At 53.1% G+C, this 14,606-nt stretch overlaps 1 protein-coding gene across 1 annotated transcript; it reads left to right on the plus strand.

Moving 5' to 3' along the window:
- Positions 1 to 1,111: 1,111 nt before the first annotated feature.
- Positions 1,112 to 10,149, plus strand: LOC138811526 (calpain small subunit 1). Its single transcript, XM_069999247.1, has 11 exons — positions 1,112 to 1,196; positions 2,201 to 2,427; positions 4,314 to 4,347; positions 4,663 to 4,752; positions 5,161 to 5,218; positions 5,323 to 5,387; positions 8,575 to 8,643; positions 8,741 to 8,819; positions 8,918 to 9,034; positions 9,427 to 9,485; positions 9,625 to 10,149. The coding sequence occupies exons 2-11, from the start codon at positions 2,219 to 2,221 to the stop codon at positions 9,649 to 9,651; spliced, it is 807 nt and encodes a 268-aa protein (XP_069855348.1). The 5' UTR covers positions 1,112 to 1,196; positions 2,201 to 2,218; the 3' UTR covers positions 9,652 to 10,149.
- Positions 10,150 to 14,606: the final 4,457 nt, after the last annotated feature.

Consider the following 14,606-nt stretch of genomic DNA (forward strand, 5'->3'; position numbering starts at 1 on the left):
AAAGACTGTAAGACCCTTATTATCTCCAATAAACCAGCAAAAAGCTAGAAATGGCGGTGTGGCTTAAGTAGTAGAGCCCCAACCTTGACCTGAAAAAGGTTGACAGTGAGTGGCCAGGCCCTAAGTTGAGGCCCCAGTACCATTATAAAAATAAACAGCACCCATTCCACAGGGCTGTTATGGAGACAAATGCTGTGATCTATGGGACATGCACACGAAAGAAAGGAAGGCAATATTATCTGAGGATGCCTAAGTCAACCCCCCTGAGGAGCTTTGGTTCACTAAGCATGTATTACCTAATTCTAAGTGATAAGACATACTAAGTGGAGGAGCAAGCCACAGGAATATTATTGCTCAAGTTACTGTTTTGGGGTCAGAGCCAGGATTCAGCCTGAAGCCTGTGCTCCCCAAGGAGACCCACCAAAGACGAGGCCAGGAAAAGAACAGGGAGCACAAAGATTGCACGTCCAAACTGGAAGGCAAAGGCAACTGCCTTGTCCTGGTGCTTGCTTCTGGGACCTCGGGATGTCTGGGCCAAGGGACTTTTCCTGTATCCCGGGCTCTCTTTGGAGTGTGGAAGACCCCACACCTGGAGGCCCAGCCAGGATGGGGGTAGGGAGAACGTGGCATAGGAAGGCTCCTTAAGCTTCCATCCAGAGCCTGCAGAGGACAGGGAGACCATGTCCTTGTCACAAATGCATTCCCCCCCCCACCTCCCCGGCCTGGAAAACAAACGGAAATTGGTGCCCTAGGTACTGTGTGTCTATACGGCAAGGAAGAAGAGGCCGCTTACTGAGTCCCTTATAGGGCAGCCGGTAAACCGCCACCTTAGGCAGGTGGAGACAGCCACAGGGTGACACTTCACAGGGAGGCACCAGAAATGTGTCTTCGCAGCTCTAGTTTCCCAAGCCTGGCCATTTACACCAGGGTGGTAAAGCAAAGGTGGAACGAAGCCGAGCGGGATTCGAACCATCAACCTGGGAATGACTCAGACAGCCCTAGTCTCCCAATTCCGTGACGGGGCGGGGCCGCCGCGCGCAGGCGCAGTCCCGGGGGCCGGCGCTAGGACCGAGCGGGGCCCCGGGCCGAGGCCGGGTGTGACCCCGCCGCCGAGGCCGCCGCCGGGCCTGACTCACGGCCCCGCCCTCCAGAACCGGACGCTGCGGGAGGCCCCGGAGCTGCGGATCCACGGACGGGTGAGGCGCTGACCCCGGCCCAGAACACCCCCCCCACTCCCTTGCACCCCTCAATCTGAGGCTCGACAGACCCAGAAGTAGCCGGACCGGAGGCCGCGTGGAGGGGTGGGGCGGTGCCTCAGATCCGAGCCCCCAGGCCTGTGCGTGCGAGCCTCGTTACCCCGCCCCGGGGCGCCCCCTCCTTCCTCCCTTCTATCTCGTCCAAAATCAAATCCAGTTCTTGGACTGATCTAAAATATAAACCTAGCGATGGGGAGATCTAATTAGTTGCGTCTCCCCCCTCCCCATGCCCAGGGGCCCCGAGCTGCGGTCCTGGGGCTGCAGTTAGCCATTCGGGTGGGGGTGGGGGCCCCGTTACCCCGAGCTGTCACCCGTACTAGGAATTTCCTGAGCCCCACCCCGGGGAGAAACTGACCCGCGACCCCTTCCGGCCCAGACCTCTAAATGGAGTGGTTTCTGTGCGTGTGCACGGGTCCCGGAGCCGGAACTCGGGGCCTGGGCGCTGCCCCCTGGCCCTTTCCACTCGCGCCACTTCGGTCCTTTTCTGTGGCTTATTGGAGATCCGAGTCTCACGGACTTTCCTGCCCAGGCTGGGTTAGAACCGTGATCCTCAGATCTCAGCCTCCTACGTAGCTGGGATGACAGGCGTGAGCCGCGGCGCCCCTAAGTCCAGCTGGGGTGATGGTGGTGTCTGGGTTTTAGATTTGAGCTCCCAGGCCCGCCAGGTACACCTTAACGCAAAATGTGGGGGCTTCCCCCCTCTACCTCCCCATCCCCACCCAACTAGGACTGTTTGCCCTTTTCTATCCTGGTGGGTTTCAAACCTGATCCTTCCGCTCCCACCCATCCGAGGACCACCAACCCTCGTCACCAGCCTGAACCCGGGCCGCGGGTCCCCCCCCTCCCCCCCCCCCCGCGCCCCATCCAGCTTCCGAAACATTTCTGCGGGAGGGGCGGGCTCCGGCGCGAGGCTGCGGCCCTGACGCCCTTTCTCTTCTCCTTAGGAGTCTTGAGTCGCTGCCATGTTCCTGGTTAACTCGTTCCTGAAGGGCGGCGGCGGCGGCGGCGGCGGGGGCCTGGGCGGCGGCCTGGGGAATGTGTTGGGGGGTCTGATCAGCGGGGCGGGGGGCGGCGGGGGTGGCGGCGGCGGAGGAATGGGCCTGGGCGGCGGCGGCGGCGGCGGCGGCGGCACGGCCATGCGCATCCTGGGCGGAGTCATTAGCGCCATCAGGTGAGGCGGAGCAAAAATGTGGGCGTGGCATCCACGGGGCGTGGTCGGAACGGGCGTGGTCAAGTATGTAAAGTGGGATTTACCTGAGACTGACTGGGGCTCCTTAAATTGTTCTAGCCTCTGCCAGGAGACTACCCTTAAGGAGAAAGAGCTCACGGAGAGCCTGACTGCTCACGGCTGTCAACCTAGCTACTCGCCAGGTTCAAACCTAGTCTGGGCAGAAATGGCCTTGAGACTCTTACCTCCAATTAATCACTAACAAGCCGGTGGTGGCTCTTGTGGTAGGGCAGTAGCCTTGAGCAAAACAGCCTTAGGGACAGCACCCAGTACCAGCATTGGAAAAAAAAGGAAGTTGAACGGTGCCGGTGGCTCACGCCTGTAATCCTAGCTACTCAGGAAGCTGAGATCTGAGGATCACGGTTCAAAGCCAGCCGAAGCAGGAAAGCCCATGAACCTCTTATGTCCAATAAATCGCCAGAGGGCTGGGAAGGTAGCTCAGTGGTAGAGTGCTTGCCTTGCATGCATGAGACTCTGGGTTCGATTCCTCAGTACCACATAAGCAGAGGAAGCCAAAAGTGGTAGAGTGCTAGCCTTGAGCTGAAGAGCTGAGAGACAGCGCCCAAGTCCAGAGTTCAAGCCCCATGACTGACAAAAAGGAAAAAAAAAAACCAACCTAATCTCAGTTCAAGGGGACAGGCCAAGGGTGGTACTTGCCTGAGTGAGTCAATAATGTTGACCCTGAAGGAATTCATGTGGGTATTTTTTGGGGGGAAGTGGTGGTAATGAACTTAACAGGACTGGTTGTGTCCCTCATTAGCTAACCTCTGTGTGTGTGTGTGTGTGTGTGTGTGTGTGTGTGTGTGTCAAGGGTGGTACTTGCCTGAGTGAGTCAATAATGTTGACCCTGAAGGAATTCATGTGGGTATTTTTTGGGGGGAAGTGGTGGTAATGAACTTAACAGGACTGGTTGTGTCCCTCATTAGCTAACCTCTGTGTGTGTGTGTGTGTGTGTGTGTGTGTGTGTGTGTGTGTGTGTGTGTGTGTGTGTGTGTGTGTGTGTGTGTGTGTGTGTGTGTGTGTGTGTGTGTGTGTGTGTGTGTGTGTGTGTGCTCTGCTGCTGCTGCTCCCAGGGCTTGAACTCAGGGCCTTGGGGCTCTTTCCCTTAACTTTTCCACCTCAAGGCTGGCGCTCTACCTCACCTCTATTTCATTAAAAAGAGCTAAGCCAATGAATCTGGGTGATCTCCAGGGGTGCAGGACTTAGTGTAGATGATTAATGAGGAGATGGGCCCAGGAGAGGCCAGGGCCTAAAGTGATAGGGGATGAAATACACCAGAAAAAGCTGAGTATGGGTAATAACGTGTATGTGTGTGAGAGAGAGATGGGGGGGTGGGAGGGGGGTTAATGGAGAAGATATGCCCTGCAGGTTGTTCCTTGGCCTTGGGCCTTGGTCACTAAGCAGTCATCCCCCAAAGGGGCAGGGCCTAATAGAGCCGAAGTAGGGTGTAGGAAAGATAGACATTCAGAAAGACATTCCTGGGGTAGCTAGGGCCCAAGGAAGATGGGGCCCAAGCAAGGGGGAAGGCGGGGGGGGGGGGGGGGGGGGAACGGTGGGAACAGAGCCTTTAAGAAGGGAGCCCTTAAAGAGCTCACTGTTATATCTGGGTGGGGTTTGGGGTTGTTGATTGGGGCCAAGATAACTTGATGTCTGCCTGGGATGATGGGATTAGAAACTACAGCTAGATGAAGGGCGGGACTACCAGCCAGTGTGGATGGGGACCCTTGAAGGGTGGAGGTGTGGAATCTGAGGGGTGGGGGCTGGCCATTCTGCGGCTGCCCGTTGGCGGCCCCGCCCCCCGACGCTAACCCCTCCTCGTCTCTTCTCAGCGAGGCAGCTGCGCAGTACAATCCGGAGCCCCCGGTAAGCCCCCCTGCACATCCCTGGGCTGGTGTCAGACCCCCATCCCTGTACCTACAGAGAAACAGCCTCTACAGGAATTCCCCTCTGAGGGAACTTCTTGGCTATTAACTCTTTCCCTCTGTCAAATCCCCAAACTCAACCACGGGTGCCAGCCACATCCTGTGCCATGCTCCCTGGCCATTTATTACCGCCCTGTGCTCCTGGAATCATTGGCTGCCCCACCCACCCTGGCTTTCCTACCTTGGGTGCTTGGGGGCGGGGGAGCCAGGGTGGCAGATGCCATTTCTCCTCTGAAGATGTCCGCTCCCTCCACAGCCCCCACGCACCCATTACTCCAACATTGAGGCCAACGAGAGTGAGGAGGTCCGCCAGTTCCGGAGACTCTTTGCCCAGCTGGCTGGAGATGTAAGTAATCCCGGGCCACTGGTCCTGTCCTAATTCCTCCCGGGCCTTTTTTTTTGAGGGGGGGGGTCTTGAACTCTGGGCCTGGGCACTGTCTCCCTCAGCTCTTCTGCTCAAGGCGAGCGCTCTACCACTTGAGCCACAGCCCCACTTCCGGTTTTCTGGTGGTTCATTGGAGATAAGAATCTCACGGACTTTCCCACCTAGGCTGGCTTTGAACCGCAATCCTCAGATCTCAGCCTCCTGAGTAGCTAGGATGACAGGCGTGAGCCACCAGCACCTGGGTCTCCCAGGCCTTCTTGTACACACATACTTGACAGTGACACTCCCCTCCCCCTAATTCCCATTCCTCATGACATATCCAGACCCCTTTCAGTCTCCCCTGACCCGCCTCTAAACTTGGGCCCACAGGACATGGAGGTCAGTGCCACGGAACTCATGAACATTCTCAACAAGGTGGTGACCAGACGTGAGTGACCAGGGTCAAGGCATGGGGAACGTTTAGAGACATGGGAGCTGGGGGAGCTATGATCTTTAAACTTTGACCTTCAACTTTTCCCCTTCCCCCCACAGATCCTGATTTGAAAACTGATGGCTTTGGCCTTGATACCTGTCGCAGCATGGTGGCTGTGATGGATGTATCCTTTGGGAAGATGAGATAGGTATTGGGGCTCTGGGTGAAGAGAGAACTTTTTTTGGGGGGGTCGATTGTGAGGCTTGAATTCTGGGCTTGGGCACTATCCCTCAGCTCTTCAGCTCAAGGTGAGTGCTCTACCTCTTGAACCACAGCACCACTTCCGGTTTTCTAGTGGTTTATTGGAGATAAGAGTCTCACGGACTTTCCTGCCCGGGCTGGCTTTGAACCAAGATCCTCAGATCTCAGCCTCCTGAGTAGCTAGGATTACAGGCGTGAGCCACCGGCACCCTGCTGAAGAGGGAAGTATTTGAGCATATGTTTAGGACAGCAAAGGTGTTGTTTTCATACTCAAAAACACAAACATAGAGACTTGTGATAAGTAATGATACCAGCCAAGCACCAGAGGCTCATGCCTATAATCCTAGCTAGTCAGGAGGCTGTGAAATCTAGAGAATTCAGGTTCAAAGACAGCTCAGGGGAAAAAAAAGTTTGCTAGCCTCATCTCCAAAATAACCAGCAAAAAGCAGAACTTGCAGGCATGGGTCAAGTGGTCGAATGCCAGCCTGGCATTCACAAGGTCTTGAGTTTAAACCCAATTACTGCCAAGAAAAAAAAAAAAGACAGCAGCAGTGACACCTTGCACTTTATTTAGAATAATAGATGGAACTTTCATAGAAACCCTGACATATACGCTAACACAACTGTTCTATATTTTGTAGGTGAGGAAGGAGGCTCAGAGAGTTCTTTGAAATTTTAATTAAGGATAAATAGAGCTGGGAATGTGGCTTAGTGGAAGAGTGCTTGCTTAGCATGCATGAAGCCCTGGGTTCAATTCCTCAGTACCACATAAACAGAAAAAGCCAGAAGTGGAGCTGTGTCACAAGTGGTAGAGTGCTAGCCTTGAGCAAAAAGAAGCCCAGGGATAGTGCCCAGGCTCTGAGTTCAAGCCCCAGGCTTGGCAAAAAAAAAAAAAAAAGAAAGAATAAGTAATAAGAGGCTGTAGGTGTGGCTCAGGTGGTAGAATGCCAGCCAAAGAGCGAAAGCTTCAAATACTCTAATCTTTTAGGCTTGAGAATCTAAACTGCTAACACTCATGCACGCACACACACGCACACACACACACACACCACGCACACACACACAGATGTTCATACATATAGTGTGTGAAGGAATGTATTCATAAAAACTCAGTATATTTGCACATAGTCCAGTCATAAGCTAATCTTGGATATGTGCACACATAAATATGTCATGTGATCACACATGAATTATACAGGGTGAAGTCCCAACTGTGCTCCTTTAGTGAGATTACTGACTCTGTGCCTCAGTTTGCCTATCTCTGACACTGACCAAACTGAAGCTATGTGCAAAAGGTTTACCATCTCATTTTCTCTTTTCTTTTCGTTTTTTGTCAGTCATGGGGCTTGAACTCTGGGCTTGTGCGCTGTCCCTGAGCTCTTCAACTCAAGGCAAGTGCTCTACCGCTTGAGCTACAGCACCACTTCCTGTGCAAAAGGTTAAATACTGTTGTAGTCTGCACACATTAACGCTTACTGTGATTTTTTTTTTTTTGTCATGAGGCTTGAACTCATGGCCTGGGCGCTTTCCCTGAGCTCTTTTCCTCAAGGCTAGCACTCTACCAATTTGAGCCACTTCTGATTTTTGAGTGGCTAATTGAAGATAAGAGCCTCACAGGGCTGAGAAGGTGGCTCGTTGGTGGAGTTGCTTGCATGCATGAGGCCCTGGGTTTGACTTTTCAGCATAAGCAGAAAAAGCCGGAAGTGGTGATGTGGCTCAAGTGGTAGAGCGCTAGCCTTGAGCTGAAAAGCTGAGGGAGAGTGCCCAGGCCCAGACAGAGTTCAGGCCCCATAACCAACAACAACAACAACAAAAAACAGAGTCTCACAGACTTTCCTGCCCAGGCTGGCTTTGAACTGAGATCCTCAGATCTCAGCCTCCTGAGTAGCTAGGATTACAGGCGCCCAGCTGTTAAGATACTTTTAATAGTTTGTGTGTGTATGTGTATATGTGTGTGTGGTAGTAGGGTAATTTAAACTTAGGGCTTGAACTCAGGGTCTAGAGCTTGTTGTACAGATTTTCTAGCACTTAAACCATGCCCATAGCCCTGTTACTTTGATCTTGAGATCTTCCAATTGTGTGTGCAAGTTCTGGGAGATTGAACTAAGGTCCTGGGCCAAGGCTGTTACTCTACCAATTGAGCCACAGCTATACTTCCAGCTTTTGGTGGTTAATTAGCGGTTAATTGGTTAATTAATTGGTTAACTGGGTTTCACAGACTTTCCTGGCTTTGAACCAAGACCTTCAGATCTTGCCTCCTGACTTGCTAGGATTATAGATGTGAGTGACCAACACCTGGCAGATTTTCCAGTTTTGAATCTGTCTCCTCTCCAGCCATTAAACTGAGAGGAAACTGAGATTTGCTGCCTGGACTCACTTCAAACCTTGATCCCTCAGCTCTTAGCTTCTTGAGTAGCTAGGATTTCTTGTCTCTCTGGCTCTCTTTTTCCCTCAGCTCTTCAGCTCAAGGCTAGCACTCTACCACTTGAGCCACAGAGCCACTTCCGTCTTTTTTCTTTTAGCTTATGTGGTACTGAGGAATCTAACCCAGGGCCTCAGGCATGCAAGGCAAGCGCTCTACCGCTGAGCCACCTTCCCAGCCCTCCTCTCTGTTTTTATCTTGCCAGTCCTAGGACTTGAACTCTGGACCCGGGTGCTGTCCATGAGCTTCTTTTTGCTCTATGCTAGCACTCTAACAGCACCAGTTCTGGCCTTTTTGAGTAGTTTATTGGAGACAAGAGTCTCACAGACTTTCCTGCCCAGGCTGGCTTTGTACCACAATCCTCAGATCTCAGCCTCCTGGGTACCTAGGTGTGCAGGTGTAAGCCACCCATCTCCTGTCTTCCTCTTTCTCTTTCTTCTCTGGTGGTACCGGGGCCTGGACTAGGTCCTCTCATGCGCCAGGCTGAGGCTCTACCACTTGAGCCACACCCTTAGCCCTGTCCCATTGTTTGTTTTTTTTTGCCGTGAGCCATAGCTCCATTTCCGGCCTTTTCTGCTTATGTGGTGCTGAGGAATGGAACGCAGGGCCTCATTCATGCAGGGCAAGCACTCTACCACTGAGCCACCTTCCCGGCCCTGTCTCATTGTTCTTAACAACCTAATGCCAGAGCGATACCACAGGCAAGCTGGGCTTTGAAGAATTCAAGTATCTATGGAACAACATCAAGAAGTGGCAGGTGTGTGACAGCCTCAGGAGCCGTATTCCGCCACCCCAGCCATGGAGATTATTTTATACCTTGATGCTTAGATGGACCCTGCCCTCTATCTCCGCAGATGATATACAAACAGTTCGATGTGGACAGATCGGGGACCATCAGCAGCAGGGAGCTCCCAGGGGCCTTTGAGGCAGCAGGTGGGGATGAGAGATAAGAGATGGGTAGTGAGAGCTGGCGGTGGGTGGGGCTCCAAGGTGGGCGGGGTCCTGATCGAAGGGCGTCAACCATTTCCCAGGCTTCCACCTGAATGAGCATCTGTACAACATGATTATCCGGCGCTACTCCGATGAGAATGGGAGCATGGATTTTGACAACTTTATCAGCTGCTTGGTCAGACTGGATGCCATGTTCCGTGAGTGATGCCTGAGTTCTCTTCTTGGGTGGGGATTTGATCAGCCATCATTGACCACCATTGGTGATCTTAAGGTGGACAGTGCTAGGGACACAGTGGTGACCTGATGAACCGCTCTCACAGTGCTCAGGATGCAGAGGTGTTTGTCCACTGGCAGCTACCCCATGGGGATTGAGGGGACACTCAGAGTGGGACTAGATTAGGCAGCCCAGAGGGTCAAGGAGGGCTCTCTGGAAGAGGGTGTATATGAGCTGGAATCTGAAAGGATGAGGAGGAGAGCCTAGAGAAATGGCAGGGAAGGGTATCCAAGGCAGAGGGATCAGCCTGTACGAGCCTTAGAAGGAAAACAAGCCAGCCACAGCCTTACCCCCAAGCTTGCCTTTCATCTCCAGGTGCCTTCAAATCTCTTGATAAAGATGGCAGTGGACAAATTCGAGTGAACATCCAGGAGGTACGAAGCGCCAGCCTGGGGTGTGGGTGCTCAGCTCAGAGTTCTGGCCCCTTCCCCCTATTTTCCCAACAGCCCCTGGGTGAGGTGCCCAGTGCCCAGGGGTTCCCTGCTCCTCACTTGTGTATCTTTCTCTCTCCAGTGGCTGCAGCTGACAATGTATTCCTGAGTGGGATCCCCTGCCGTTTAGCCCCTCACCTCCTCACTGTGGCGCTGTCTTGTACCTGGATGTTACCCAGGGCTGATCTGTCTTCAGGCATAGTGTCATAGCACATCCTGTTATCCACAGGCCTTTCCTTCCGCAGTCCTTGGCACCCAGCAGCACCTACACCAGCCAGAACCCAACATGTCCCATCTTGCCATACCCTGTGTTATCCCTGGCTTTAAGATACCCTCTGCCCACAGGTCACCGCACCCCACCATACCCTCTCCATTACCTATCCTGTACCTGTGCCAAACCCCACACTTCCATGTCCCCAGGGCCCTATCTCAGTTCTGAGATGATCACTCCAGTCCCGACACACCCTGGCTTAGTTACCACCCAGGCAGCCAAAGAAGCTCCAGGTTGCTGCAGGCTCACACACCCCAGTGCCTTTGCCTGTACTCTGCTCCCAGCCTGCCAGGCCCAAGGAGGAAATAAATGCTGTCCAGTTGCTGCTTCCTGTGGGATTTGCCTCCTGTTCTGAGAGTTGAGTTGGGGCTCAGGCTTCCAGGAAGAGGGAGCTGAGATTTTGGGGAATAAGATGTGGTGCCTGCTGCCAGGCACCAGTGTCTCATGCCTGTCATCCTAGCTACTCAGGAGGCTGAGATCTGAGGATCATGGATCAAAGCCAGCCTATGCAGGAAAGTCTATGAAAATCTTACCTCCAATCAATCACCAGAAAACCGGAAGTGGCACTATGACTCAAGTGGTAGAGTGCTAGCCTTGAGCTGAAGAGCTGAGGGACAGCGCCCAGGCTCAGAGTTCAAGCCTCACTGCTGCCTCCTCTCTTAGGAGCTGAATTGGCTTTTCTCCATTTCTGTCCTGCACCTTTTTTTTTTTTCTTTCTTTATATCAGGTTCCAGTTGAAGAGGTTCCAGTTAAGCTGCAGCCTGGTTGGTTTGGTTTAGTTTTGGTAGTACTAGCTTATGAACTCAAGGCCTCATATTTCCTAGACAGGCACTCTATTTGAACCACATCTCCAGCCTTTTTTGCTCTAGTTATAAGTGTGTGTGTTTGTTTGTGTGTTATAAGTTTGTTTGGTGATAAGGCTTGAACTCAGGGCCTGGGCACTGTCCCTGAGCTTTTTTTCTGCTCAAGGCTAGTACTCCTCTACAACTTTGAGTCATAGCACCACTTCCTGTCTTCTGGGGGTTAATTGGAAATAAAAGTCTTAAGAAGTTTCCTGCTTGGGCTGGCTTTGAACTACAATCATCAAATCTCAGCCTCCTGAGTAGTTAGGATTACAGGTTTCAGCACCCAGCACCCAGCTTCTAGTTATGTTTTTCAGATAGTGTCTAGCATTTTATGCCTGGACTGTGATCCTCCTCACACTTTGCTGTAGCTAGATTGATAGCCACTACGATGTGTGTTGAGATGAGATCTCACTGACTTGCCCCAGTTAACATTGAAACTGGATCCTCTTGATCTCTACCTCCTGAGTAGCAGGATTACAGCCATCATGCCCAGGCTGTAGTCTGGTTCTTGCTGAGATCCCAAACAGGTCCGTGGGGGGTTCAGAGTACTGCTGCTTCCACAGTCTGGGTTTACAGGAGGTTTCTATGCCACTCGATACCTCTTTCAGCTTGTTGGTGTTGGCATCTCTTTCAGTTTGTCGGAACCTATGCCATTCTTGTGTCATGGATGCTTTGGCATCCTTCTACCTTTGGCCCACCATAGGGGGAGGATATTAAGGCCCTGCCCAGTCCCCAGGCCCAGGGGGGAGCATTGCCATCCTCCCTGAGTTAAGAGGCTGCTGCATTCAAGGGCTAGGGCAATGGGCTCACCCCAAGCCAGACATCCCAGGCTGGTGGAACACACGTCACAGCTGGGCAGAGGTACCAAGAAACCAGAATGTTTATTAATATTTGTCAAGTTTGGGCTGGGAAGGTGGCTCAGTGGTAGAGCGCTTGCCTTGCATGCATGAGGCCCTGGATTCGATTCCTCAGCACCACATAAGCAAAAAGAAAAAAGCCAGAAGTGGCGCTGTGGCTCAAGTGGTAGAGCGCTAGCCTTGAGCTGAAGAGCTGAGGGACAGCGTCCAGGCCCAGAGTTCAGGCCCCATGACCGGACCAAAAAAAAATTTTTTTTGTCAAGTTTCCAGACCCTCCAAGCGTCTTGGTGTCCCTTCTGGGAGAAGGCAGCCCAGGCAAGGAAACACAGGCTTGTAGGCAGAGCCTAGGAAGGGGAAGCGAGGGGAATAGAGTGAGAGAGAGCTCAGTTCTACCGTTCACCATCTATGGCTTGCCAGCCCTTCTTCTGGCCCCCACTTAGCAGCCTGGTTCCCAGCTCTGTCTCCAGGTTAGACTCCAGGTGGGGATCCACTGGTGTTTTAATCAGGGTCTGGATAGGAGCTTTACCTTCAACTCCTGCCTAAGTCCCAGACCCATCAGTAACCAGCCCAGCTTCCTCTCTGGGGCAGGAACCCCCGATCCTAAGGAGCCTTGTCTTCAAATGCCGGTCTCCAATCCAGGCAATTCAGGGTCCCACTGTCTAAGCAATAATACCAAGCCAAACCCTAGGGCCAATGGCCTCACATCCATTTGCCCATGCAGCCCAGCCCAGAATTTGAAGCAATATACTCACCCCCCAGCGTCAGCGCCTTAGGTGATATAGGATGGTGGCCATTTTCCCCTTCAAGTACACCGGGAAGTCACTGTCTGCCTAGCTGTCAGCAGGTGGAATGAGAAGCGAGTGTGGGCTATTCCTCAGACCTCGTCCTTGGGACTGGGCTCAGAGACACCACCCTACCTGCGGCTCAGGCCCACCACCCCTCCTCAACCCCGCCCTTCCCACTGCATAGCCACACCCACCAGCACCGCCCCCAGCACGCAATCACAGCCACGGTGGCTCCTCCCACCACGCAAGCCACGCCCACAGCACCATGCCCTCCACCGCGGGCCCCGCCTACCGCACAGCCGCCTGGGAAAGCTGCTGTTTCTCCGGCACAGCGGCCCCAAAGTGGTTCCTCCGCTCCGCAGAAAGAGCTGATCAGCTCCTGGGAGACCCGCGGGGTAGGAGGCCGCTGTCCCCACGTGGGTCCGGCCGGGGCTGCCTTCCGAGGATGGTACGTGGGACCTTTCCCCCCACACACACAAGTGCCAGCCGCCGGCCAGGTTGGGGAGCTATCTAGAGGGTCCTGGTGGGCAAGGACCCAGAAAGGGAAATTACTGTTCCTGGAGCCTAAGTCTTGGGGTGATTTAGTGGGGTAGGGGAAGCCCTTCGTTCACTCACGGAAGGAAACCGCACCTTGAGACAGTCAAGACTGGATTTGAGGACTCTGGGCAGGTGCAGGGCTGCGTAAGGAGCCCCGGGGCAGCTGCAGGGGTGTTAGGGAGCCCTGGAAGAAGGGAGGAGGTTTAAACTCCTGGCTCTGGGATCCATTAGAGGTTACCTACCAAGTCTTAGAAAGTTGGGGTCCAGGGCTGGGAAGGTAGCTCAGTGGTAGAGCACTTGCCTTGCATGCTCGAGGCCCTGGGTTCGATTCCTCAGCACCACATAAGCAAAAAGAAAAAAGCCGGAAGTGGCGCTGTGGCTCAAGTGGTAGAGCGCTAGCCTTGAGCTGAAGAGCTGAGGGACAGCGCCCAGGCCCAGAGTTCAGGCCCACGACCGGACCCCCCCCCAAAAAAAAGAAAGTTGGGGTCCAGGGAAAGGTTCCAGCCTGTGCAGAAAGGGAGCCCCAGGCTCTAAAGGGGCTTGGTTCCACAACCTGGGGTGTTCAGATGGTCGCGTTAAGAGTGAGACTGAGTGGAGGGGGTCTCACCCGCAGGACCCTCATTCTGTGTCTTCTGAATTGTCAACTGCTTACCGATACCCAGGCCACGCCCACCTCACTGGACTTGACAGTTGGGGGGATCTGGGCTTCATCCGGTTGGGGCAGGGGTTGGGGTGAGCCCAGCAAATCGTTTTATCCAATAGGTGCGTGGCTCACGCGCTCCCGTCAGGTTTCTCATGAGATGCAGTGGGTTCAGGGGGACAGGTGAGTCTCTCCTTACCAGGAAGCACAGGTTGGGGTGATTTCTGTCACCTAGAGCAAGTGGTACTATAGGGTTAATAGGTTTAGAGCCTTGTTATAGCTACAGTGAGTGGTTGCAACCTTAAAAGTAAATGTGTGTGTGTATGTGTATGCAGCTATTGGGTAGTATTTGAACTCAGGACACTCTGGTAGCATTTTGCTCATGACTAGTAGTGTTCTACCACTTGATTCACACCTCCCTTCTGGCTTTTTTTGCTGGTTCATGGACTTTTTTTGGGGGGGTGGGGTCCAGCCGTGAGGCCTGAACTCTGGGCCTGGGCACTGTCCCTCGCTCTTCAGCTCAAGGCGAGCGCTCTACCACTTGAGCCACAGCACCACTTCCAGCTTTTTTCTTTTTGCTTATGTGGTGCTGAGGAATGGAACCCAGGGCCTCAGGCATGCAAGGCAAGTGCTCTACCACTGAGCCACCTTCCCAGCCCTGGTTCATGGACTTTTAAGCCTCAGATCTCAGCCTCCTATGTAGCTGGGACATCAGATTTGTCACCAGCCCAGTTTAGAGCCTAATTTATTTTTCCCCCTCAAAAGTACTACTCTACCATCTGAGTCACAACTCCACTTTCTGCTTTTTGTTGGTTAATTGGAGATAAGAGTCTCATCGACTTTCCTTCCCAGGCTGGCTTTGAACCTCTATCCTATCTCAGTCTTCTGAGTAGCTAGAATTATAGGCCTGAGACACTGGTATCGATTAAAACTAAATTTTTGTGTCATTTTGCTGCCACCATGTGGTAAGAAACAAAACTCTACCCTTCCCACATGGACTTTCCCTTTTACCTCATTTTCTGTGATGTTTTAGGAGATATTTTTGGTAAATTTTCTTTTTTGGGGGGTGGGGGGGGTCCGGTCGTGGGGCCTGAACTCAGCCTGGATGCTGTCTCAGCTCTTCTGCTCA

The sequence above is a fragment of the Dipodomys merriami genome, unplaced genomic scaffold (assembly GCF_024711535.1).
Source record: "Dipodomys merriami isolate MVZ:Mamm:240054 unplaced genomic scaffold, mDipMer1.0.p SCAF_534, whole genome shotgun sequence".
NCBI lineage: Eukaryota > Metazoa > Chordata > Mammalia > Rodentia > Heteromyidae > Dipodomys > Dipodomys merriami.